This window comes from Rhinopithecus roxellana, chromosome 6 (assembly GCF_007565055.1).
Source record: "Rhinopithecus roxellana isolate Shanxi Qingling chromosome 6, ASM756505v1, whole genome shotgun sequence".
NCBI lineage: Eukaryota > Metazoa > Chordata > Mammalia > Primates > Cercopithecidae > Rhinopithecus > Rhinopithecus roxellana.
The window spans coordinates 137,259,525-137,283,977 of NC_044554.1; the positions used below are offsets into that span (position 1 = coordinate 137,259,525).

The window sequence follows — 24,453 nt, forward strand, 5'->3', positions numbered from 1 at the left end:
GTGTGAGATGGTATCTCATTGTGGTTTTGATTTGCATTTCTCTGATGGTCAGTGATGATGAGCATTTTTTCATGTGTCTGTTGGCTGTATGCATGTCTTCTTTTGAGAAATGTCTGTTCCTAAATTTTGTTGTTGTTATTGTTGTGTAATCTCAACCTCAGTCATAATTAATTTTTCTTTTTCAAAACTTGCTTCATTTATTCCAGTATGTTACATTGTAAATGCTTGTGTCAATATTCCAAGATGTTTACTGTACAATGGCTTCTTGTATTAAGCACAGTAGTATTTTGTTCACTTACAATTCAGTTGCTATACTGGTAAATATTACCCAAACAAACTTTTCATGATCACATCTTTTATCTAATATCAGCGACCACATATTTGTACTAAGTAGAGAAGAAAGCATCTCTCAATGAAACTTTTGGGAAAAAACTCGATAATCCCTTTCTAATACAATGATATGAGATTTAAAAAAAAATAGTGAACATAGCAAGGTGAGTAGAGACCTAAAAAGAAGAAAATAAGATAAAACACACGGAATTACTAATATAATGTGTTAGCAGACTCTAAAAGGGTGAGCATATTCTTAATTAGCTTATACAAACAATGCATTAATGATTTATTAAATTCCATCTTTTATGGGAATTTGTGTTTTCTTTTGAAAGTATTTCCTCCTATTTAAAACTATTCTTGTTTGAGTCAGAGGGAAACTCAATACTACCCACATCAAGCCAGTAGAATTCCAGCAAATAAATGAAAACAATGGGCAAGATCACAGTTGCTGCCAAGGAAATGCAAGGTCACTGCCCCGATCGGTAGCCAGGCTCCCATAGGAAACTTGCTCTCACACTGTCTCAAGCAAGAGAGCTAAATAGAACAATTAAATGGAAGATATTTAAACCTAAAACTCCAGGAAAAGTGATGAAAGGGATATGAACCTTATTTCAAGTTCATGTGGAGGATGATTAGGCAATGACATATATTATCTGACTTAATGTTAGTCCCTTCCCCAAATCCGTCAAAGGTTTAAAATACTACCTAGGACCCTCTTTTTATTTAATTTTCCTCACTTAAAACAAAAATAACCAACAGTGCATTGTCTACCTCAATTTTCCTAAGAGGGTAGGTCTTATGTTAGGTGTTCTTACAACACAAAATAATAAAAATAATAGTAATTATGCAATAATAAAAGTAGCAGAAAGAAATATTTGCAAGTGATGAATATGTTCATGACCTTGATCATTTCATAAAGGTCATATCCCCAAACTCCTTGAGTTGTATATCTTTAATATGTACAACTTTTCATATATGAAGCATACCCCAATAATGTGATTTTAAAACTACTCCTGAAAAGTAAAAGGAGAGGTGAAGACATCCTGTCCATGATGAGATAATCATACGCTGGGATATAAGAAGTGACCCTGGTGGTCATTTTAATATTTTTGAATTTATTTGAAGTTTACAGGTAGACATTGACAATTTTAGCCCTTAATTTGCCATCACTGACACCAACTAATTGATAGTGATGAGCTTTGTGGCTTCAAGATATAAAAACAGGAGTGACTGACATAAGTAAGGATGCTTATAAATGGACAAAAATGATACTAACTTTAAAAATTCTCAGAGACTATTGGAGTACATTTATGACATTAATAATGGTATATTTTCTCATTTATACAGAAAATATAGTAACAGAAATTATTTAGTGTTAACCAGGAATAATAATATTGAAGTACTATTCTCAATGATGTATCCTGGATGGAATCAGTATAAATCTATATTATCTTAATTGAATAGAACATATCTTTTGAGGATACTCTTTCACATGTTCTGGTTATTTTTTTCATGACCTTAGAAGGTTCCATTTTCTCACTGGCTTCAGTTGAATTCCTGTTAAGTTACTAAAAGACTCTCAGGTTTTAAAACTGAAAGATTCTCTTAAATTTTAATACTGGAACAAACATTTACTGGGAGCTGATTATGTTCTAGGCATTGTCTTAACCTAATGTAGGCGATTAAGGTTAACGTTGCATCTTTCTTAGACGGGTTGATAGGTGCAGCAAACCACCATGGCATACGTATACCTGTGTAACAAACCTGCATGCTCTGCACATGTATTCCAGAACTTAAAGTAAAATAAAACAAAAAAAAATCATATTTACTTAAAAGAAAGAAAGTTTGTCTAGTCATTCACCTATTGTTATTACATATATCATACATGCATACATATAAATATATATTTGTTGATATATAGCCTTACATAATGTAACACAAATTTCCTGAGAAAAACTTCAATATTTAACAATTTTTCATGAAATCTTGGACCTGACGTAATATAAATGCAAAGTAACTTTTTAAGGAATGAAATTAAGTTGAGGAAAAGAGCAGAAGTAAATAGAAACAAATTTGGATAATAACAGGTGAACAGATCAGAATGGGAGGTGTACATAAACTCAAGCATAAGTTTGAAGATAAAAATGTTAATGAGGGATGTTCAATGGGAATTTAACAAAATACAAGTCAAGTTATTTTTGAATTATAATTTTGGCCAGACCAGCTGTCTTGAGTCTCAATGCTGGTTTAGTGAAGAATATGTTGACTGTCTAGTTGCTCTATCATTTTGAAATGAATATAAATATGTTTGGTAGGAGTAAGAAAATGTATGTGCTCCTCTTTAACTGATTGGAAAAAGAGAGTTTGTTTCTTATATAAAGAATAAAATACTGTATATAAAATAAGCTAAAATCACTATCATTAATAATGTACCTCCTCACGAATAATTTGCCTTCCAATCCTAGCTAAAGATAACATAAAGCAATAGTGATTAGCAAAATATTATTTCCTTATTTATGTTAAAGTTTTAATTATTGTGATTTTAAAATGTATGTAATATACTTTTATAATAGCAAATGTATATAACTTATAAACAAATAAACATATATTGGGGTGTGTTAAAAACCCTGTTACTAATAAATGTGGACAAGTTTAGACCTGCAGGATATAAAGTCTAAACATTTAAATTTGACCTCCAAGATCTTTATAGGTTTCCAAGACCTTTATAGGGTTTCTCCATTTCTCTTCTAGGCTAGTGCCTCTTCCCTTTGTATTCTAACCTCCAGAGGTGAAACAACCTACAGAAACAGTATTTTTCCATAAGGAACCATTACTGCTGCAAATTCTCACTGCTTTTGCTCTTTTTGTTTCCATATTCTTTGGTCATCTCCATCCTACACCTGGTGCATGCCTTCAAATCCTTAATTCTAGCAGCATTTCCCCTAGGAGGCCATTCTTGATCCTGCCAACCTCTTTCCAGGAAGAATTCATTATCTCTGTTGTTATTTGCATGCACTTTCTCTCTCTCTCTAGACAAAACATAGCATCTCTAATATTTTATTGTTTCTTTTGTGACACTATTTCTATAATATAATATAGATCCTTGAGATTATGATTTTTCTTTTGTCTTTTTGTCTGCATGATAGTGCCCAGAATGTCTTGATGCCTTTAGTTTTGTTGAATGAAAAGGTAAATAAGTAAATAAATGCATAGTAAATTAATTAGTTGATGAGTAAACTAACAATGACATAGAAGCAGTTCTCTGGTTCTGACACTGTACTCTAACATAGCTATTATTTATCAGTCAGGGCCAGCAGAAAACAGAATGTAAACTCACATGGGTTAATTCAGAAAAGTTTCATAAAAGGATTATTAACAAAATTTTAGGCATCGAGGAATGGTACAGCATCTTGCAGCTATTAACTATAGGAAGATTAGCACCCTATGGCAATAAAGGAATCAACGGAAAGGATTTTACTAGAATTCGAGGTTGACCTAGAGCTGGGGAGAGGACTGCTGGATAGGGGCAGGAGGCTTTGCTAGAGGAATTCAGCAAGGAACAGACAGAAATAGTCTCTCTTCCCACCATCTGATATACTGCTGCTTTCTCACATTGGTAGAATCCAATGATAAAGGAGGCTCAGAAGCCTATGAATACACTGCTCAGAGGTCAGCATCCGGACACACGAGCAGGATGGGGAAGGGATGATAGTGAACCTCTAAGGTCAAACATAATATACTGCCTGGTCAGCTCAACATTTTGAGAAAACTAAAATGTTCTTTTTAGCCATCTACTGTCTACCAAAGAATATGGGCATACTGACCCTGTTTAGTCGGGTGTGGCCAACAGGCAGCTGAGGGAGGCTTGCGAGACGTGATGATGAGTATCTGGCGGGCAACTTGACACTTTGGATATAACAGAAAGTTTGAAGATCTAAAAGCCTGCTATTTAGAAATAGTAATTTTATAAATGGATTCTGAACAACTTAAAAGGAGTGTTACTTTAAATAGTGGGCAATTTTCTCCTTTTTCTTTCATAAAGTTAGGATTAGATTTGCAATTTTACTGATTCACAAAGTCGTAGCGTGGGGATGGGCCCTTAGGAACCATACAGCTCATCAACTGAGTGATAACTTTGTAGTTACTCCCAAGACTGCGGAGAGCTGCCTTATTCTACAGGCACTCCATAGAAATTCACCCTGATGTTTCAGTATGAACTGATTTGTAGGCCATGTTGAAAATTACTTAACTCTCTGCCAAGAAAGATATATAGGATTTTATGTCCACAATTTTAGGTATGGTTTTTGTTTGGGGTTCATTAGAATCACAACTTTATTTATTTTTAATAATATTTATTATTTATTTTTACATTTATATATTTCTTTTTAGGCTCCCTCCCTCTCTCCCTCAATACCACCTATCCCAGAACACGCATGGTTTACAGAAGAGAAAGCTGGGTTCCAGAAAGTGTAAATGACTTGTTCAATACTCTGTAGCCATGAGTGCATAGGTTTACTATTCTTATTTATTATTTATTTATCCTAATTATCCATTACTTAAATTCCATTCTTGTTGCTTCAGCCAGCTTCGCAACTGTTATAAAGCAAGTGCTTTATATTCAAGTTTGATATCACCATTATGGAAAGCAATCCTAAAACAGAAGGTTGGAGTAATTAACAACTAGTATTCTAAGGTAAAATAAGAACCAGGAATAAAGAGATAAGCTGTGTTGAGAAAAAATACACTTCTCTGCTCAACAGTTTTAAATTTGAAGATGAGAGGGGATGCCAGAAAGTCTGGGCTTAGGAAACAAAAATCAGAAATGTACTTTAAGCAATTATTACTCATTACTATCTGAAATGCTAAGGCTGAATTCGTACAGAAACTTAAAATGAAAAATGAATTTGGTAAAAGAAATGAGACAAAAATACTCCAAGGTGTTAGTATTTCTGGAAGTTATTAGATTATTCACCCCTTCATGTTTTACTGTTATGTTTATCCTATGTATTTGTGCCTGAAGTATCTGCTTTATGGAATTATCTAGAAGCTGGATAGTTCTACTTTTCTTGGCTTAGCTAACAGAAATCTGTTTTAAATCCTAAATCTGTCTTATTCCCTCAGGAATTCACTGGGCTGAATTTCCCGCACTTTTCGGAAATGCTTCTCCTGGAATTATAATTACCATTAATTGCCCCTGTCAGACAATTCGATGAAACAAGATAGGTTCAAATGGAAGATATTTTCAAAAGTAGGCACTACATCCATTAAATGTTTCTAGTATTACTCAGAGCAGATTCCATCCTTGTTCCTTGCTCTTCAATACGCAGATTTGGTTCTTCATTTGAGGAGAAGGTGAGCTGGGTCAGGTAAAGCATTCCAGAGGTGAGGATGCAATGGCAATCACAGGCTATGCTTGTTGCAGTCTGGAGATGGCTGCCTCTTCTCCCTGCTCCTCCTCCATTCCACCTTTGACAGCTTACCTCAGTCAGAAGACCAGAAAATAACATTTCTGCTTAATTTCTCCAACAGCTACACTTCTGCGATTCTAGGGTGGAGAACTGGCTCTTAAGGGACCTTCCCCAGATTCCCTGTGTCTTGCCCTTTCCCCCACCAGATTGGGATAATCCAATAAAAAGAGACTTGGATATGCCACCGGGTTCCTTAGAGGAGTCTCTTTCATGCTTCAGGTTCTAGCTTCCTCTGTCTTTGAGGCACAGATTTATCATATGGACACTTCCTTTTTTCAGTTTTCCATTTTCTTTTTTTTTGTTTTAACTATAGATTATTTCCTTGATTGGGGTTACTGGTTGATTTCAAGGCAGGAGACTAGAGTAAAATTGCCATTACTTCCTCATGTTTAATTCCAAATCACATACCTTATATGGTATTAACTGCATGATTCTCTCTATGTCAAAAGAAAAAATATATAATAAATTTAAATATATTAATAGGTTTTATCTGCAATTTTAGAATTGGCAACACTTCATTCCACAAGTTGGAATAAATATTCCCATGAGCTGAGCAGAGGAGGTTGATTTTATAGATAGTAAAGGGCTGAGGAAAGCAAAACAGAAAACAAAATGTGGTTTGGTCATTTCAAAGTTACTTTTCTGTAAAGGTTACAGCAGAAAAAAAAATCAAAAACAGAAACAAAATAAAACAGAAATCCTTATCATGTCTGTTAGGATTGGCCTGTGTGGGGATTTGGCTATTATCTCTCTCTCTCTCTACTGATTTCTCAGAAGGTAGATAAATAACTTATTTTCAGCTTGGTGACTGGAACTTTTGCATAATCAACACCATTTTTGTTTGGTCTGTTGGGCCTGGTGCAGGAGGAGGAGGCTCAATCCTGACCAATGGCCTCCTATAAATTTTATTTAACACTCATAAGAGTTAGTACAGCAAGCTGAGACTTCTATCCTTAGAAAGGCCTGCTTGGAGGGTTTGCCCTTGGCTGGGATCCGGGAACTTAATTGGTAATCCGTTCCTTACATTGATATAAAATTTTCTATACATGATAAGAGTGGCTGTACCTAATCTGTTTGTATAAATATAATATATTATATTACTTGTTATCGTTATTACCATAGATTATAATGCACTTAATTATTTTGTTAAGTTAGCCTTTCCTCTCTATTTTTCAGTATTTTCCTGGTCTGTCTTGTATGTCTATTTTCCCCTTGTAAATTTCACAGTAACAATGCATAGACAGTTGGTATCTTTACTAAATATTCTAGACAAGCACAACTACATCCTTTTCTATTTTTCCAAGTTCAGTGTTAAGTGCAGAACTTTTATAGTTAAGCTTATTTACAGATTTAAGTTTTCCTTTTGCAAATGAGATATTTCAGTCTTTTTCCACATTATAATACTTAATTTTTTAAGCATCTAGGGAATATATTGATTTTTGGATATTATCTTTGTGTACATCAACCTTATCGATTTTTTATTGTTTATAATATATTTTCAGTTGATTAGGTGGAGTATTTCAGAATTATCAGAACATCTGAGGGAAAAGGTCTTATTTTTGCCACTTGCTTTCCAATTTTCATTTCCTTCTCCTTTCAGGTACATTGACTGATACATACAGATCAATGCTAACTAAGAGCGGAGATAATGTGCTGTCCTGTCTTATTTTTTACTTTAGAGAAAATGCTTCTAATGTTTTACAATTGAACACCTTCTCAGCTTTCAGTCTGATGTCTCTTTGCCTATCTCTCTCCATAAAACTTGATCCTTATTAGTTCTCCCATTAGGTCATTATTTCAACTTCTTCTTGCAGAATATTAGTCTTGTACAATTTCAATGTGTGAATCAAGGTCTTCTTTTAATTTCAGGAAAGCCTTATCTTTGTATTTTGTTGTGTTTTCTGTTTTAATTTTTCTGTTTCTATCTTCAGGAACATCAGCATTTTATATAGTAATGTCCTTCGTTTGCATGTCCATTATCTCTTTTAAAAATTAGTTTATTTGATGTTCTCAAACTGTTCTCTATGTCACTGACTCTTTCTACCACCAAATATTTTTTTCATTTTTTATTGCTTTTAATGTGAATTGCATTTCTGTTCTTATTTTATAATTCTCCTCCATTTCTTTTTCTAGCTCCAACAGATCACTCGTAAACTCATTCTGTTTTCTTGTCTCTCTTTTGAATACCGAAATTCTTTCTGTTTTGGATTCAGAAAACCGTATTTCATTTAACACCTTTGGTTTCTTGGAGAAACACTTGGTATACTTTCATACCAACTCTTGGTCCTGTAAGATTTCACCCAGCTTGGCTGGAAGTCACTGGTTTACAGGGAGGCTTCCTGTGTCCTAGTGTATGTGTAGTGATTTAGAATTCTCTTCCACTAGTTGTCAAAACTTTAATCCCTCAGTCTGTCAAACTGATAGTCTTTTGTTGGCAATAATAGCATAGTGGGCTTCCTGCCTATTATGCTATTCTGATTTTAAGCAGAACTCAAATATGGTTCAGCAGCCCTTTTCACTGACACAGACCATGTCATATTAAGGAAGTGTCATTGGCTTGTCCCCTCAGAAAGCTCTGGCTACTCTTAAGAGATTTTGAGTGTTCATGAAAGCTGGTAACACATAATGCCTTTCTAAGTGTCCTCCCTAAGTCATGTCTAATTTTACCACATTAGCCAAATTTCTGTATCAATTGTGGTTTGGGACTGTGACTGTTTCCTGGCTGTCATAAAAGAATAGAGTTTCATTTGTGTTTTTCATTCTTATTGATTTTGGTCTACTGGAAAGCGGAAAGGAGGGCAGATCCATCATTGTTAACTTAAACATTTTAGCAGTAATTCTAAAATTATTTTGTCTATGATCTGCTTCCCCAGATTCTTGGTTTTATTTAGTTAAACTTAGGCAGTTACTATAACATAATTTTTAGCCATATTAAATTATTTTTGTTCTCCATGATAAGATTGTTTCTGGATTTGATAGAAGCTAAAACATTTTAAATTTGATCACTAAGTTCTTGATTTGTGGCCCTGTACTTCAGTGATGTCATTGATTCACTCTTCAGTTTATTGGCTTTACTGATACCATAGTATACTATCTGAGCAAAACATAGGTCAAAATACCTGATTTTTGTCTCGTCTTGACTAGGACTTTCTTGATTATACATGATAATTCATATATAATGGAAATATTCACAACCAATTTATTTAACATAAAGTTTAACCTATACTGTAGTAAGTCAGAACATATATGCAACTATCAATTTATTGGAAGTTATATATGGTATTTCTAATGGGATACAAGTTCCTGACAAATAAGCTCTGAATTTTTAAGTATGCTTGTTTAATTCAAACAACTGGATGAGAATATTAGGCTCTATGCAATGGTAGCTACTATCCTAATTACACTTTTAATTGAGTAGTCAACGTTAAATTAAATGTCTACAGCATGCTAACTCAGTGACAGCAGGAAACAACTCAACTTGCCTTGGAGACTCATTCAATTATTTGATATAAGCCAAGTAACTAATATAACTATAATATACTTCAGGAAAAGAGAAAAGTAAATCACCAGAATAAGGATAGTCAGAAAAGAACAAAATAGGAATTGAGTTGAAAATATACATGATACAGAATCAGAGGTACACACACACACACACACACACACACACACACACACACACACACAGAGACACTTAAGGAGTTGTAGGAAACCTGGAGAATGAAGGCAGAACAAACAGCCTTCATTCAAGGCCACAGGAGCAGAACTAGAATGGAGAAATAAAACATAATTCTATCAATACAAAGAGGGGAGAGAGTAGCAAAAATTTCAAAAAGCAGTAACCAGAACTCTATGATGAGAGAAAGTTATTGTCTTAGACAGACCGATTTTTGTTTATCTAATTAAACTATATCCTTTCCCAAAAACACTTTAAACCAGATTTCAAAATCTATACATAGCAAAATCAACAGACAAGAATAGATTGAAAAAACAAATAATTGGGTGAGGAAAAAAATAAAGCTAAATAAAGCTAAAGATATGTTAATAAACAACATGCATGCCACACAGTCCTATTTAGGTTCTTAACAGAAGAAGTTAACATGCAAATGTGGTCTGTTACAAGATTTCCAGAGGCCATAGAAAAACAACCCAGCTGTTCACCAGAAGCACAGAGGTCGAAACTTCAGGGAAATTTATCTTACATGTTTTTAATCAGGAGAATAGACTGTGTGATAGAGTTGATGACGCTTTCAATACCATTTCTACAATAAATCTGATATACAATTCTTACTGATGTTACTATTGTTTTTTCAGTTTAATCCAAATCATAACTGCATAAATATTTCTGAAAAAGCAATTATGCAAATATCCAGATAAGCCACTCCCAGATGGTCTGGTTTATCCAAGAGCAAAATTTAAAATACCCAGAGAACATCACGTCTTTCAGATAATCCTCAATGAAAATTATTTCCACAACAAGTAAATCATACATGAGATAGTTTTTTCATAACATAGTCATTATGTACCCAAAGACAATTTGTCAAATAATTTCTGTCTAGAAAATGAAGCTAATTAGTTACGTGTTTCCTGAATGAGGCTACTCATGATTCAATACCCTCTACTTACCTTATTTTCGGCTGGTTGCTGTTTCCTTCTCTGGAGGGAGTTATTCCATTATACACAATGTGCAAGAAAATTATTCTTAGGTATAGCTCCCTGGGTTGTTGTTTAGAGCAGATTTTGTTTATAGGGTAATTCTGAAAATGCTCTAAACTTGGAGAGTTTACAAGTATGCCTTTTTCTATTAACTCACTAAAATAAGTATCTGAATTTAAAATCCCAATACTTCAGCCTCTAAGCAATTTTGTTTTCTATTATAGGGAAATGACAATGTCTACACATAGAGAAGAAGCAGTATCTTTTCAAGAAGAATCGCTCATGCTTCAGACTTTGAAAGGAAAATCAAAATAACTCCAGTAATACAGGGCCTAAACGTGGGCACAATATAAACAACACTGAGAAACCCCCACAAGCTCAGAAGCCTTAAATTTGGGGGTAGCTCATCCTAGGTTGTGCCCCTATGTAATCCAGAAGTTATTAGACGGTAGGGGATGTCTTAGGTACTCATGATCTTGACAGACAGGCCCGTGTAGTTAACAGTAATTAAAATGTTACCTTAAATCAGCAGCTTTTCCTGTCTTGTTAATACACATAACCTCTCTGGTCTGATATCCAATCTGGATGTCCCAATATTTGTTCTCCTGTCTGTTCTGTCTGTTTCTGTTTCTCTTTTTCTTAATAAGTTCGCGGGCTTCTGGATCCTTTACTCCTTTGCTGCGGTCCTTTTCCCGTTCTTTATTCTTCCCGCGTCTCCTTGCTTGTCTTACTTGTCGAGAGTGGGGCATTGAGCAGGTGCTCCAGGGCCCCACATGCAGGCTGTACATGAGCTCCTCGGCCTCGCATGGGCTGGATTGGCACACCTGGAACTCCGTCAGGTTTGGACAGCCAGAGCCTCCGAACTGCGGGGGCGCCACCACATGACGCGTCCGGTGCTGAAGCCCGCTGCCGCAGGTCTTGGAGCATTCGGACCAGGCAGAAAACTCAGACACAATGCAATCTTGCTGGCAAGGAATGAGGCAAGCCTGCTCCAGGAGAGGCTTGGGCTCAAAGTACTCACAGATGATATCCTCCGCAGGAATATCTTTGTCTTTCTGGATGCACACTATCTCCCTCACCTGAATACCTTCTTCCCCCTTAATGCATTCAAGAGGTTTCTCTAGGCTTTTTGAAATCACAGGCTGACACTGATTCCAAGGTCCCAGTCTCCAGTCGTACAACTCTTTGTGCCAGTCGCAAACTTTGAAACAATTCTGCTGGTTATTGGGTCTCTCGGCCTGCTTACAGTTAGTATGCAGTGTAGTCCATCCCTCCACATGAGCACACCACACAGCCCTCGTTTGGATGCCTCCTGGACCACATTCATCTCCCATGCATCGGCCCCATGGACCTACAAAAATTGCAACACAAAAATTAGCAGGGCTACTAGAAGAAAACTACAAGTTATTGCACATTCCAGAAAGACCTTTCAAGACCTAGTACATTAACTTCCCTGAGGTGTTATAAAGTAGGTCTCTGGACAGGATTGTTGGAAAGTAATGATCCACACTAAGTATTTTTGCAAAAGGGGAACTGTGTCACAGAGTCTATATAAGGCAACTTCTGGGACAATTTCACTTTGGGTTCTTTAGGGATTATTAAAAGTTTGGTTTTGTTCATTTCCTTTGTTTTATGTAGTTGGAAATCCTTGCTGATAAAGGACATCAGAAATTAGTCTCAGTGAAAACTCATTACTCCTGCCTCACAATCATCAAATCCATTTCAGTAACTGGCAAAGAAAATGGCCCCTTGTGAAGAACTTCTCCTGCAGGCATTTCTCTTCCTGGACAATTAAGTACTTTGTGGAACTTGCTCTCTTCTTCATCATTTTTTATTTTCATAGCCTATAACTGCAAGGGTCTAATAGTTGTATATTATGTGTGTCAATAGAGCTTAAAGTGTTCACTCTCTGGCTACCAAAGCTGGGAAGCAAACATCTTCATTTACACACATTCTGCCTTTAAATTTACGAACTTTTTTCCCCCCATTTCCCAAGTGAAGTATAGAGCTGGGTGAGGGAATTTAAATTTAACTAAAAGATTTTTGCAATTTTCTAATCATTGAGAGGTTATTTGAGGTCTTATTTATTCATTCATTTCTTAAAAATGAAATATTTGGTATTACAGAGCTGTTTTATGTGATACTTAAATCAGTGGCTTTAATATGAAATGTGAGTTTTTTTTTTTCTGTGAAATCCTTCTAAGAATAGATTTAAACCTTATATTTGCATATATTATTTTTTTCTAAGGTAGATGATATGATTTTCAGTGCTTTAACAGACAGATCCCAATTTATGAAATTGAGAATTGTGAAATTTTGGAATTATAAGAATCTTAAAGATCATATGAATTATAAAGAAACTTAAAGATCATATAATTACATGATTTTCAAAAAGTATTCCATGAATTTGAGAAATTGTTTGATGTGCCTTAAAGCCATTTTCCATCTGTTGTGTGGGAAGGTGAGGGCCGACATGTGGGGTGGGCTCTAGTGCCCCTCGTACTCTTACACTGCTGCCATCCTCCCTGATTGATGCTTTTATAAGAAAAACTCTATTTGTATTATCAGTTTTATTCACATGGGGATTAGGCATAAGATTATGTCTGCAAGAGGTTTCTACTGTGGAAATGTGAAACCTGCTAACGTAGGTCAATGGATTCGCTCTATGGATGAGAAAAACAGGAAACAAGAAGGAAAATGATTTGCTGAATTCAAATATTTAATGAATAACAAAACCAATCTGGACTTTAGGTTCCAGTTCTAACTTTTAGTTGTATGATTTCTCTTTAAATCTTTAGCCTCAGTTAGTTTCTTCTGTACATACCAATTGTTAGTATACAAATAAAGAAATATAAAGAATGTGCTAATCATATTTAATCTAAACATTTAATTTTGCCTAATGAGAAAAATGTTTAAAGTTTGCGGAAAATTTCCTTACAAATGGCATTATGGAGTTGTAAATAGAATAGAGACTTGCTATAAATTTTGTGCTAACTAATCATTATTGCATGAAAGTAAATATTGGATAGTTGGCATACCCATATCATTCCTTTATGAAGTTTGCATGTAAGAAATTATAAGGGATGTAAATGCTTATTAGGGATGTAACATTCTTATAAGGGATATAAAATACTCAAGGAGACTGGGAAACAGTCTCCTTGAAGTATTAATATGAAACTTTATGGACTTAGAAAGCCAGTGGGTTTGTTGCATCTGTCCAAATGCAATCCACCTAATAATATTTTAATCTTATTTTTAATTTGCCAAAGAAAAATATATGTTTACAAATCTGGTGATATTTTCTTAAAGATTTTCTAAATACTCACTTTGGGAACCACAGAATCTAGGATACTTCTCAAAATGAGAACCTAGTAATATGTATAAAATTTTCTAATTAATTCCACACACCCTTGGCATTTATTCCCCACCCCCACTGTGCTTGAACAAAACAGTGGTCCTTATTTAACATCTGAACACAACATATAAAGACAGAGTTATATCAGACTCTCAAATTAGGAGTAAGCTATATGCCATTAAGTCTGAATTTAAAAATGTAAGTGTCTTATACTAACTCAGACTCTAAATCCCAGATGTAATTTAGTTGAACTTCCTGATGTATTATTTTTTCCAATTTTAAAAATTAATTATGAAATTAGACTGACTAATCAGATTGAGGCTACTAGTCCTTTATCTTCAAAGTGTAAACAAATGATTTTTTATAGCAGACTTATAAGGGTGTCACTTAAAAAACATAACTATACATTTTTAGGTAGGCAGCACTATTACTAATAGATGTGATTGGGCCGGGCGCAGTGGCTCACGCCTGTAATCCCAGCACTTTGGGAGGCCGAGGCAGGCGGATCATGAGGTCAGGAGATCGAGACCATCCTGGCTAACATGGTGAAACCTCATCTCTACTAAAAATACAAAATATTAGCCAGGAGTGGTGGGGGGCGCCTGTAGTCCCAGCTACTCGGAGGCTGAGGCAGGAGAATGGCGTGGACCCGGGAGGCAGAGGTTGCAGTGAGTCGAGATTGCGCCACTGCACTCCAGCCTGGGCAACAGAGAGAGACTCCATCTCAAAAATAAATAAAATAAAATAAAATAAAATAAAATAAAATAAAATAAAATAAAATGTGATGTATTAATTAATGTAAATTAATGTTTTATTACAGAAATCTGAGTATACAAAATGTGAATTGACTTCAAGTCTATATGTTATTGCTAAGGAAAACATACATACTGAAAATAACTTTTTTTCCCTAAAACAACTATGAAACAGAACTATGCTACACTAGTCAACTCTTAAGTATGAAAATTACCTTAAACAAGATAAGGACTAGTGAAAATATTAAACTCTTACAAACCAAATTTTAGCAAAAAATCTTGGCTTAAAGTGATGGTTGCTTTGAAAATGATTCATCATTTACTGACATCAAATTATGGAGAGCTCCCTTTTCACACACATTCCAGAGCACCATGTATGTTTCTCACATAATGTTTAAATGTTAGTCACACTTTTGGTTAGTAGAATCAGTAATTTTTATCAAATATTTAATATCTGTTTATCACATTAGACTCACTCTATAGCCCCATGAGGACAGGCCCTTGCCTGTCATCTGCAACAGCTGCAGACAGTACACACAGAACAAGTTCAATAATATTTATTGAATGAATGAATAAAATCAGAAACCAAATCAATAAAATAATTCCAATCAATTTATGATTCAACAGATGCCATTTGGACAATTAATTGTGGATAAAGACAAAATGTGCTTTTCCTTTAAGCCATTCCAATATATTATGGATTAATTTGAGATTTTTTATTTTAATCTAATTATTGAAAACATGAGAAGATACTAGTGACATAACTTAAAAATACAGATCTATATTTAATTACAATCAGAATCACAGTGTAATCTTGAGAACCTCTAATTTTTCCATGTTACCTGTTGTAGTAATATTACATATATTTTGGATAACTAAATATACACAATGTTTTTCTGAAATTAGCATTGTCTTGGAGGCAGATTTCAGATGATCACGGGTGTCAACGACAGTATGTCTTACTAGAATATTTTCTTGTCTTCAGAGCTAGTTAAAAGCACATATTTCTGCAATGATTTTCAGCTACATATAAAAATATAATATTATGTTTCTACTCAAGATGTACAAATGCCTTAAGAAATAAAACAGTCCATATAAAAGTTTAATAATACTAGCATCTTATTTATAACATTGTGAATCAAATGTTCCTTTCCCACTTTACAAAAATAAAAATGCACTCCCAAAAGGGGTTGAGAAGTATATTTTCATTCTTTAGTTTTGAGAAACTAAATTTTCTCAACCAAGAACATTTCTAATCACCTAGTTCTTTATTGATTTTTCACAATGTTGATCCCACTACAGAGGCAGCTTAGTCAATGAAATAGTTTTTTGATCACTTACTTTAAAAATTACCATTTGACATATAGAAATATTCACAAGTGTTGTTTCAAATTCAGAATTCATTATATAAGATAGTTCTTACTTTGATGTTCCTCATAGAATACCAGGAACATCACCTATGTGTGTGTATACCTTTTACATATGCTTAATTAGCTAATTATATTTGTAAAAGATTTGCACTTCTGCTAATTTAATGGAATAACCTATTACATTCCATGATTTGAACATGTCTTTTAATTTCCGTGGCTTACTTTTGGATAAATTGCCTCAATAATTTTGTTTAGAGAGAAGTTAATTTATAGATCTTAATATCCAAGGCATTATATTTTTGATGTCAATGCCAGCAGGAATAAAGAGATTGAATTCAACAATATTATTATATATAGATAAGGCACAAGAATTTCTAAAGTTTGCTTAGATAACTAAGAAAAACATATGTTATAAATATAAATATATTCCAATTCCCATTTCAATAATATTATCACAGATTTTTATTAATCAGCTACTCACAGATAACACTGTGGGATTTATTTCATTCCACATATATTTACATTGAGAACCAGCAGATAACATATCCTGAGAAAACTTCATAGAGATATATAAAAATACCTACTGAGGCTAAAGGAAAACAATAAAATGCACGAAGGCACCAGTGAAAACAGAGGTGGAAGTATAATCACGATTGAACCTAAAAAATAAAAAAACCCATCATCCCCCTTGTAGGCTTTAACTACCCTTATCTTTTCAGTGCACCTTGAGTATCACATGTGTGTCCAATTAACCAACCTCTTGAAAGATCAGATCTTCCCCACAATACACATGATGAAGGGCTGTCTACCTCTTCCCTCCAAGCAGTCTTGACACAAGTACACATTGAAAGGGACCAAATTGAATAGAAAAAGGACCACATTGAATAGAAAAGGGATTGCATCTAAAACTCCTCTTGACAACTGGAATTGTTAACTCAATTAGATACCATGTTTAAGGGGGTGCAAATGTTTTAAAGTACAATTTGAAAACACAATATGCAAACTCTATCAAGAAAAACATGAAATCCTCTGCCAATTACAATGTGGCAGTGTGCAGCAAATGTCTCTGCATAAATGTTAAAATTCAGCTCTACATCCTACATTACTAAGAGTGGGAGGTAGTGGTAGTAGAAAATCTGGGGGAGTGGTGTTTGGTTTTTGAAAAGAACAGTAAGAATTATCATTGGTTCAAAACTTCCTTCTTTTATTGTTCTGTTCATGATTATTTAGAAGGAATTTGGAATCTAATTGAGCAAAATAAAGGACAGGCAGCTTTCTATTTAAGGCTATGGATAATACCCCCCTGTGAATGGAAATGTATTCCTGCATACAGATTTGTAGGATGGTGTTTACTCAGTATCATACAAAGCACTTCTACAATGTGGGTCAATAAATATGTGTAGAACACTTAGCTTGACAGATTTTATGTAAATCCAGAAACACTGGATGTCTTATTTCACTAAAAGGAAATTAAAGCAACTGTTTTATATGCCCAAAACTTGTGTGTAATTGATAGGCTCACAATACAAATATTTTCACTTGGAATCAATGTAAAATTATGCAAAATTGTGATAAAAACTTTAAATGAATGCTACTTGGCTTAGTTTTCCTTAGGCTAGTGCTTTAAGTAAAATTCTGCACTAACTTTACCAAGATGTTGATAAAATAATGAATTTATTTTTATTCCTGCTAAAGAGGATTTCATAATGTCCCTATTCTCTTGATGTTGTTCAAAACTGTCTCTTTATTTCAGTCTACAAAAGACAGCCATCTAAATTTAAAATTACTATTTCCCCACCATATTCAACACCGACTTCTCTAAGTCTGCTTTTTATATGTCAAGGGCATGAGAACAATAAAAGGTTGAGTCTATAAAAGGCCACATTATTGACAGGTGGCCAGCAACTGTTCCAAAGAGCCTTATAAAAGATAAACACCATAAAAGGAGCATGAGAAATTATGCAAACTACTTTTTGTTCTTGTTTGCTATAAAACTCTCAAATGAGCCAGTTTCTGGTTTGACTAAATATGTTTGCATCCTTCAAATGAGATAGTGTGTTTTCCCCTCCTGGATTTGGTTATGGAACAGCATGTCCTACTTTACTAAGATCAAGGAGTACATAAACAGCTTAGTAATATACTGAATTCTGTCTCTTGAATGCTACAGAACATCTTATTTTAAAATTTATAATTTACAAAACTAAAACAAAATTTCTATTTGTTTTTACCCAATCAAATCCCTGTAAAAAGATTAGAAATTACTGTTAAATAATAGGAAAGAAAAATTCCTTATAAATTCCATAAACTAAAGATAACTAATCCTAGTCCTCATACTTTGCTGTCTTTCTAAAGCTAATTAAAATATAAAACTAAACTTAGGATTGTGCTATCAATTAATTGTTTTATAGTTTGCATTTATACTTCACAGTATGCTATAAAAAATTCCATTTCAACAGATACACCACATACACACACACACACACACACACACACAGATTGAAACTTCTAGACCATTAATCTCCTTTGCTCTTCATATTTTCACATTTAGATCTATACTATGTTTGCATAGTGTTTTGTTCTACCAATTTACCATGATTTTTCTAACTGATGTTCTATCTGTGGATGTTTAGGTCTTTCCTGATTATTTCCAATATTATAAAGAATGCTATAATGAACCTCCATTGCTGTACATCAGTCAGATAATTGGGTGAAAGGCTTTTGCACACTTTCAAGCTTTTGATACATGTAGTATTGCAAAAGTGCCCACCAAAATGTGCCAGTTTGACCTTCCACCAGCAATTTTGAGCACATTTCCCTCAACCTCTAATATTTGCAGATCGCTGGTCCTCCAAGTCTGAGCTCCTGCTGGAGAAATCCTGTGTGCTTATTTTCTTGGAAAGTTCATCCTTTGACTAAAATCATAGTCTTAATTCCTTTACCTTCATTCTTTTGTGTATTGTGGTTTCCAGAAAGACATCAAAGCTTATGAAGAATTCATAATATCCTTCCCTGTTTTCAGCATCGAAACGTATTTTTGCTTATTTTGTACTTGTTTGGTCACTTCAAAGGATTTTATTGCCGTAGGTAGAAGCGAACATGTGGTCTTAAATGTCCATCTAAAAATAGTCCCATAGACTGGTATCTGAATGCTTAGCATACTGTCCCATTCAAAATTATACTAATTGAATTTATTTAATTATAAATATATGCTCTGCCTGGTAGATCCCTTGGTATAGATTTGTGAATATACAAAAATAAATTTTGAATGTGTTTATCTAAACTAGATTTAAATTTCTTTCAAAGGAAAAATAAGAGGAGAGCTTGTAGCTTCTTTAACTTGAGTTTTAACTTAATTTTAATTTAAAACATAACTCTCAAATGACAAATCAGTTTGGTGGATAAGGAGAGATCACTGTGGATGTCAAGCTGAGCTTTCATCTTCAATAAGTAATTAAACTTTAATAAGAAATTATGTAAGAATGTCAAATTACATATACAAAATTAGAACAGGCTGTTTAAATCTGATGAGAAAATGAATGAGGAATCAGAGACTAGTATAGCTGATTTTACAATGCTAAACACAATAATCTCTTTTTAGGATCTGTTATACTAAATATTCCTTTAAAATTACTTAACCTCTTTGCGTTCTGGTTTCCTGATTTTAAAAATACGATATGAACCCTGTCATTAGCTCCCATCATCTCATAACCCTACCTGACCCGTAAGCTATGTACCAATATTATGAGGAATGTTTGTGATAAAGTTGTGAAGTCCCTTTCTTTTACACAAAAAGATTCACATTTTCATGTGACAGTATTTTAAAGTCTTCATGTATCAGTGACAACTTCCTTAGGTTACACTCCATTAAAGTGAAAGCCTGAGTCAAAGCATTTGACAATTTTAAGGTTTTAAAATACATGTTGCCCAATTGATTTTTCAAAGAAACATGTACAAATCTACATTCTATCACTACACCTTGATCAGCATTGGTTATTACAATATTTTCTTTTGTTAATTTGATGAATATGCCCAAATCCACTGTTGTTTTAGTTAAATCTTCATTACATATGAATTTTAACATAATAATTTCCTCCCTGTAAATTATTTGTTTCATTGGTTTCTATATTTTCCAGCATTCTCATGGATTTCTTTTCCCAATCTCTTTGAGATACTAACATTTTCTCTGATCATTAAGATGTATTTCCCATCGGTGTTTTGTGTTATTTTGTGTATAATATTTTCTGTTTTTCATATGCAGACTTTCATTAACACAATAGTATATTTCTTTCATTGATTTTTAATGAAAGATTTTTAAGGCTGAATTATATTTTTAAATACAGAGATTAATAATACAGAGGTTAATAAATACACATACATTAAAAGTTTAATCTTCTTTATAGATTTATTTTATTTAAGTATGTTAAATGCATCAGAAGTTTATTTCAAGGTTGTTATAAGGCAAACTTCTGACTATTTTATTTTCTATAGAGTTAGGCAATTTTACCTGGAACACACATACCTATGATTTAAAGGTACCTTTCAAACAGCCTCAAAACATGTCAATAAGAGGTGTATTAAATACCACACCCCTAGATTACATTATTATATTTTATTGCTATGTTTTATTTCATATTTGTATAGTACTGTGTGTTTTCACATATATGATCTCATTTGATCTTTGCATCAAGCAGTAGATATAAAAAATAAACAAGATTAATTTTGTTATTCTGTCCAGTAGTTCAATCTCTGTAAATCTGAAGAAAATATAAAACCATCAACCACTCAAATAGTTCTGTGGTTTCCTTGGATGCAGTTAAACACTCCCAAAAAAGTAGTTATATAAACTGTATTTGAGCAATTCAGTTAGAGTTTATGGTGCCATAATGAAAAGTTCCCACTTTTTGAATAAAGTCTCATGCAAATAAGGGGATGCAAAAACAATTTCTTAGAGAAATTTCTTCTTCAAGTTAACAGATTGCTAAGTCAATGTTTTCCTTTCAAGCTCATAAACTCAGAAAAATTTGATATTGTTAGAATCTTGATTTCAAAATAACAAAATGTGATACTAATAGCCTTAATATCTATTAAAATTTTAAAAAGATCTACTTGAACAGTTGCACTGCCAATCCACAAAACAACACAAACTTCCTCCTTACCCCACTTCCCAAATAATTACAACAACCAAAAAACAGAAAGTAAACTTGAGAGTTATATAGGATTTCAGTATAAATGTGATTGGCAGCAGAGTATTTATGAAATAAGAATAGAAATTGTAGATCATAACGAACATATAATCTTAATGGATTTGAAGACATGACAAGTCTTCAGAGGCTGCTTTAGAGAATGGATTGAAGGTAGCAACTAGCAAATCTAGTAATGCATATGTTTGTGAGTGTTTAAAATAGGTTGTCTTAAAATTGGTGTCAAAGAATAGCACTAAGAACTGCATAACATTTTACTCAAAAATGTGAAATACACAAAACTTTTTACCCATATCAAGCTACCGATCTTCCATTACAGTTGTCCAAAAGTGGGCTACCTTTGGAGAATACATATTCAACAGTCTGACTTGATGCTAAGGGAGTCAAATAAACAAGGTATTGGAAGTAAATGAGTCTTATCACAACTCTCTCTATCTCCGGGAACTTTGATAAAAATAGTAAGTGACATCTTAATAAATTTGAAAGCATGCTATCTTGTCCTGGATTACCCCAAAAGTAGAACTTGAGACAAAGGTTTATATGCAAGTAGTTCATTTTAGAAGTGATTCCATGAAGCAGGGCTAAGGCAAAAAAGAGGAAGAGAAGGAGAGATCAAGGGAAAGCCAGTATAAGCATATGTAATAAAATTGTCCACTGCTATAGTTGCCTGGTTATGACTTTGTGGGACCTTCTGAGGAGATTCATGAAATGCATCTCAGAACTGTCAGTCCAGAGAAAAGAATAATTAAACATTTCTTCTTTGACTCCTGTTCCTCACTGCATAAAATTGCTTGAAGTAGCACAGAGGCAGTTCCTGATATAGTTTCTCCCTTGTACCACTCAGATCCTCTTATTCTACAGTTGTACCATTAAATGAATCACAGACTATCTCCCTCAATATTATGGCCAGTTCAATGTCTGCAAGTATAGGTTTTTCCCTCTAGAACTACATCCTCCAATTCAGCGAGTTTAAGATTTTAGGTATGGACAGCACAAATTCCTGAAGTGACTCAGGGGAACAATGGAGAGAGGGCCAATCCTACTTTGCCTGAGAGTTTTAACCCATATGTCTTGACTCTTATGACACAACACCATATTTTGTTTATGGGCTTGGCTCATCCTGGAAGACATTTCTCCAATCATGCAATCTGTTATTTTTCAACTTAAGCCTTTAATAGGCAATACTACTACTCAAATTAGAAGAGCTGCTTTTGGGTAATGAGGTATATAGAAAGTCCAGTGGATTTCATTGTCATTGCTGCTTGTCATGTCCATTTACTATAAGATATATTCTTTTGAATGAAGCAGTATTATTCATACATAGAATATAAGACCAAGAAACCGGGCATCTGCAAGTCTTCTGATTATGGTGCTGGTGAAGTCACTGTGGCCATAGAAGACAAATGCATATCTAGGGTAAGTGTCAGTTTTGCTAAGAATGAATTGCTGTTCTATTTGTGTTAGGAAGTGTGTGATATAATCAATTGGCTGGCTGCTTCTTACAGGTTGGTCCTTAGCAATTGTAGTAGTTTGATCAGCCTTGGTGAGAAGAAGCCTATACTAACTACTGGGTTCATATATAGCACCCATCCCTGATACAGTGGCCAATCTGAAGCAAGAAGTTGGCTGATATCCACAGGTCAAAATTTCTTGTCTACTTACATACTCAGTTCTGCCTCTAATGTAGATGCTCCTGGATGGGCATTAACACAGTCCACAAAGATCTACCCTTTGGATCCACTTTCATTGAACACTCATATGCAATTTATCTAGACTTCTATGTTTCTAATCAACTAGATAAGCCATTCGCCATTGCTTAGAAGTCCATGTAAGTCTATATTTTAGGCTACTTGTCCTTTGGTAAAGAGTGAAAAACTAAATATAAGCTCACAGCTCTGTGCTGTGGGAGGATTCCCCTCCACTGTTATCCTTTAGAGCCATAACAAGTGGGGCTGCTGTGTTGCAGCTGCCCATTTACAAGTAGCGCCAAAATATCATGCTAAGCCTATCAAGCCTGAAGTTTTTAAGAAATCCCTTATGAGCCATGAGTTGAAGGAAGGTCCTCTATGTAAAAGAAGTAGGTACCATGGGAGTCTGGGCAATGTGTTTATGTAATTTACTTTTTTGTTGTTCTTGTTCTGTGTGGGCCTGATCCCCAGTGCTCTGTTTCTGTTGTACACTGGATTTTAGCTATGTCTTACCCAACATTTTATTTGGTGGGCTTCATTATATCTAGCTTAGAATAGACAACTCCAGCCAAAAAGTTAATTGGTGTCCAACATGCAATATCTTGACAAACCAATAGTTTGTCAGGATCTATTTTGTGGCGTGTGTGTGTGTGTGTGTGTGTGTGTGTGTGTGTGTATCATGCTTTTCTTTTCTTCCCCTAGATGTGAGTAATTCTCTTTTGCAAAAAGCATGGCCTTACTCCCAAATCCTAAGTGTCTGTGCTGCCACTTTTCTATTAGGGGTAGCCAGAGATTCCTCATAGTCATTTTATCTATCTGAAATATGTCTCCTGACATCAAATCTTCTGGGCCACTATGATCTCAGTGACTGAGCACCTTGCTTCAACCAATAAATAGACTGTGGCAATATTTCCAAGTGCCATGTATGATGCTGTCAGGATGCAGAGAGGCTGTGGTATGTAGCCAGTCTCCAAGATGATCTCAATGGTCCCTGCTTTCTGCTGTTCATGCCTTTTTATAGCGCTCTCTGATATTGCATGGAGATGACCTGTGTAACCACTGAGATATTGCAAAAATATTTGTGTATAACTTACAAGTCTAGATTATGAAGGATATGTGGCTTCTGACTTGCCCTCTCTTGGTTCATTCACTCTGGGGGAAGCCATCTATTATGTTGTGGAAATACTCAAGCGTGTTTTGAAAAGGAACTGAGACCTCCTGCCAGCAACCATGTGAGTGACCCATGATCCTCTTGGAAGCAGATCCTTTGGCACCAGTTAAGTCTTAAGAGGACTGCAAGTCTGGCCAATATTTTGGCCATAAACTCATGATAGACTCTGAGTCAGAACCACCTGGCTAAGCTGTTACTGAATTTCTGATGCAAAGCAACTATGGGATAATAAATGTTTATTGGTTATAAGCTGCTAAATTTTGACGTAGTATTTTATGCAGCAACAGATAACTAACACCGATTATAGTGCCTAGAATAGGTATGTTGCCCTACCCCAAAATCTAAAACATGGGAATGGCATATTGAAAGTGCGCAGGGGCCAGCAGCTGGAAGGACAATGATGAGTGTGTTAGTAAAAGCCAAAGGTATTTTGAGAGGCTGCTTGAAGCAGCCTGATGGCCC

The 24,453-nt window shown here is 34.5% G+C and overlaps 1 protein-coding gene across 1 annotated transcript in view; it reads right to left on the bottom strand.

The window, feature by feature from the left end:
• Window positions 1-24,453, bottom strand: part of LOC115898203 (thrombospondin type-1 domain-containing protein 7A-like) — a 336,275-nt gene that overhangs the window by 116,970 nt on the left and 194,852 nt on the right. Inside the window, exon 2 of the mRNA XM_030932028.1 lies at window positions 10,974-11,805. Within this exon, the coding sequence (XP_030787888.1) occupies window positions 10,974-11,805 (832 nt within the window). The remainder of the gene's footprint in view (window positions 1-10,973; window positions 11,806-24,453) is intronic.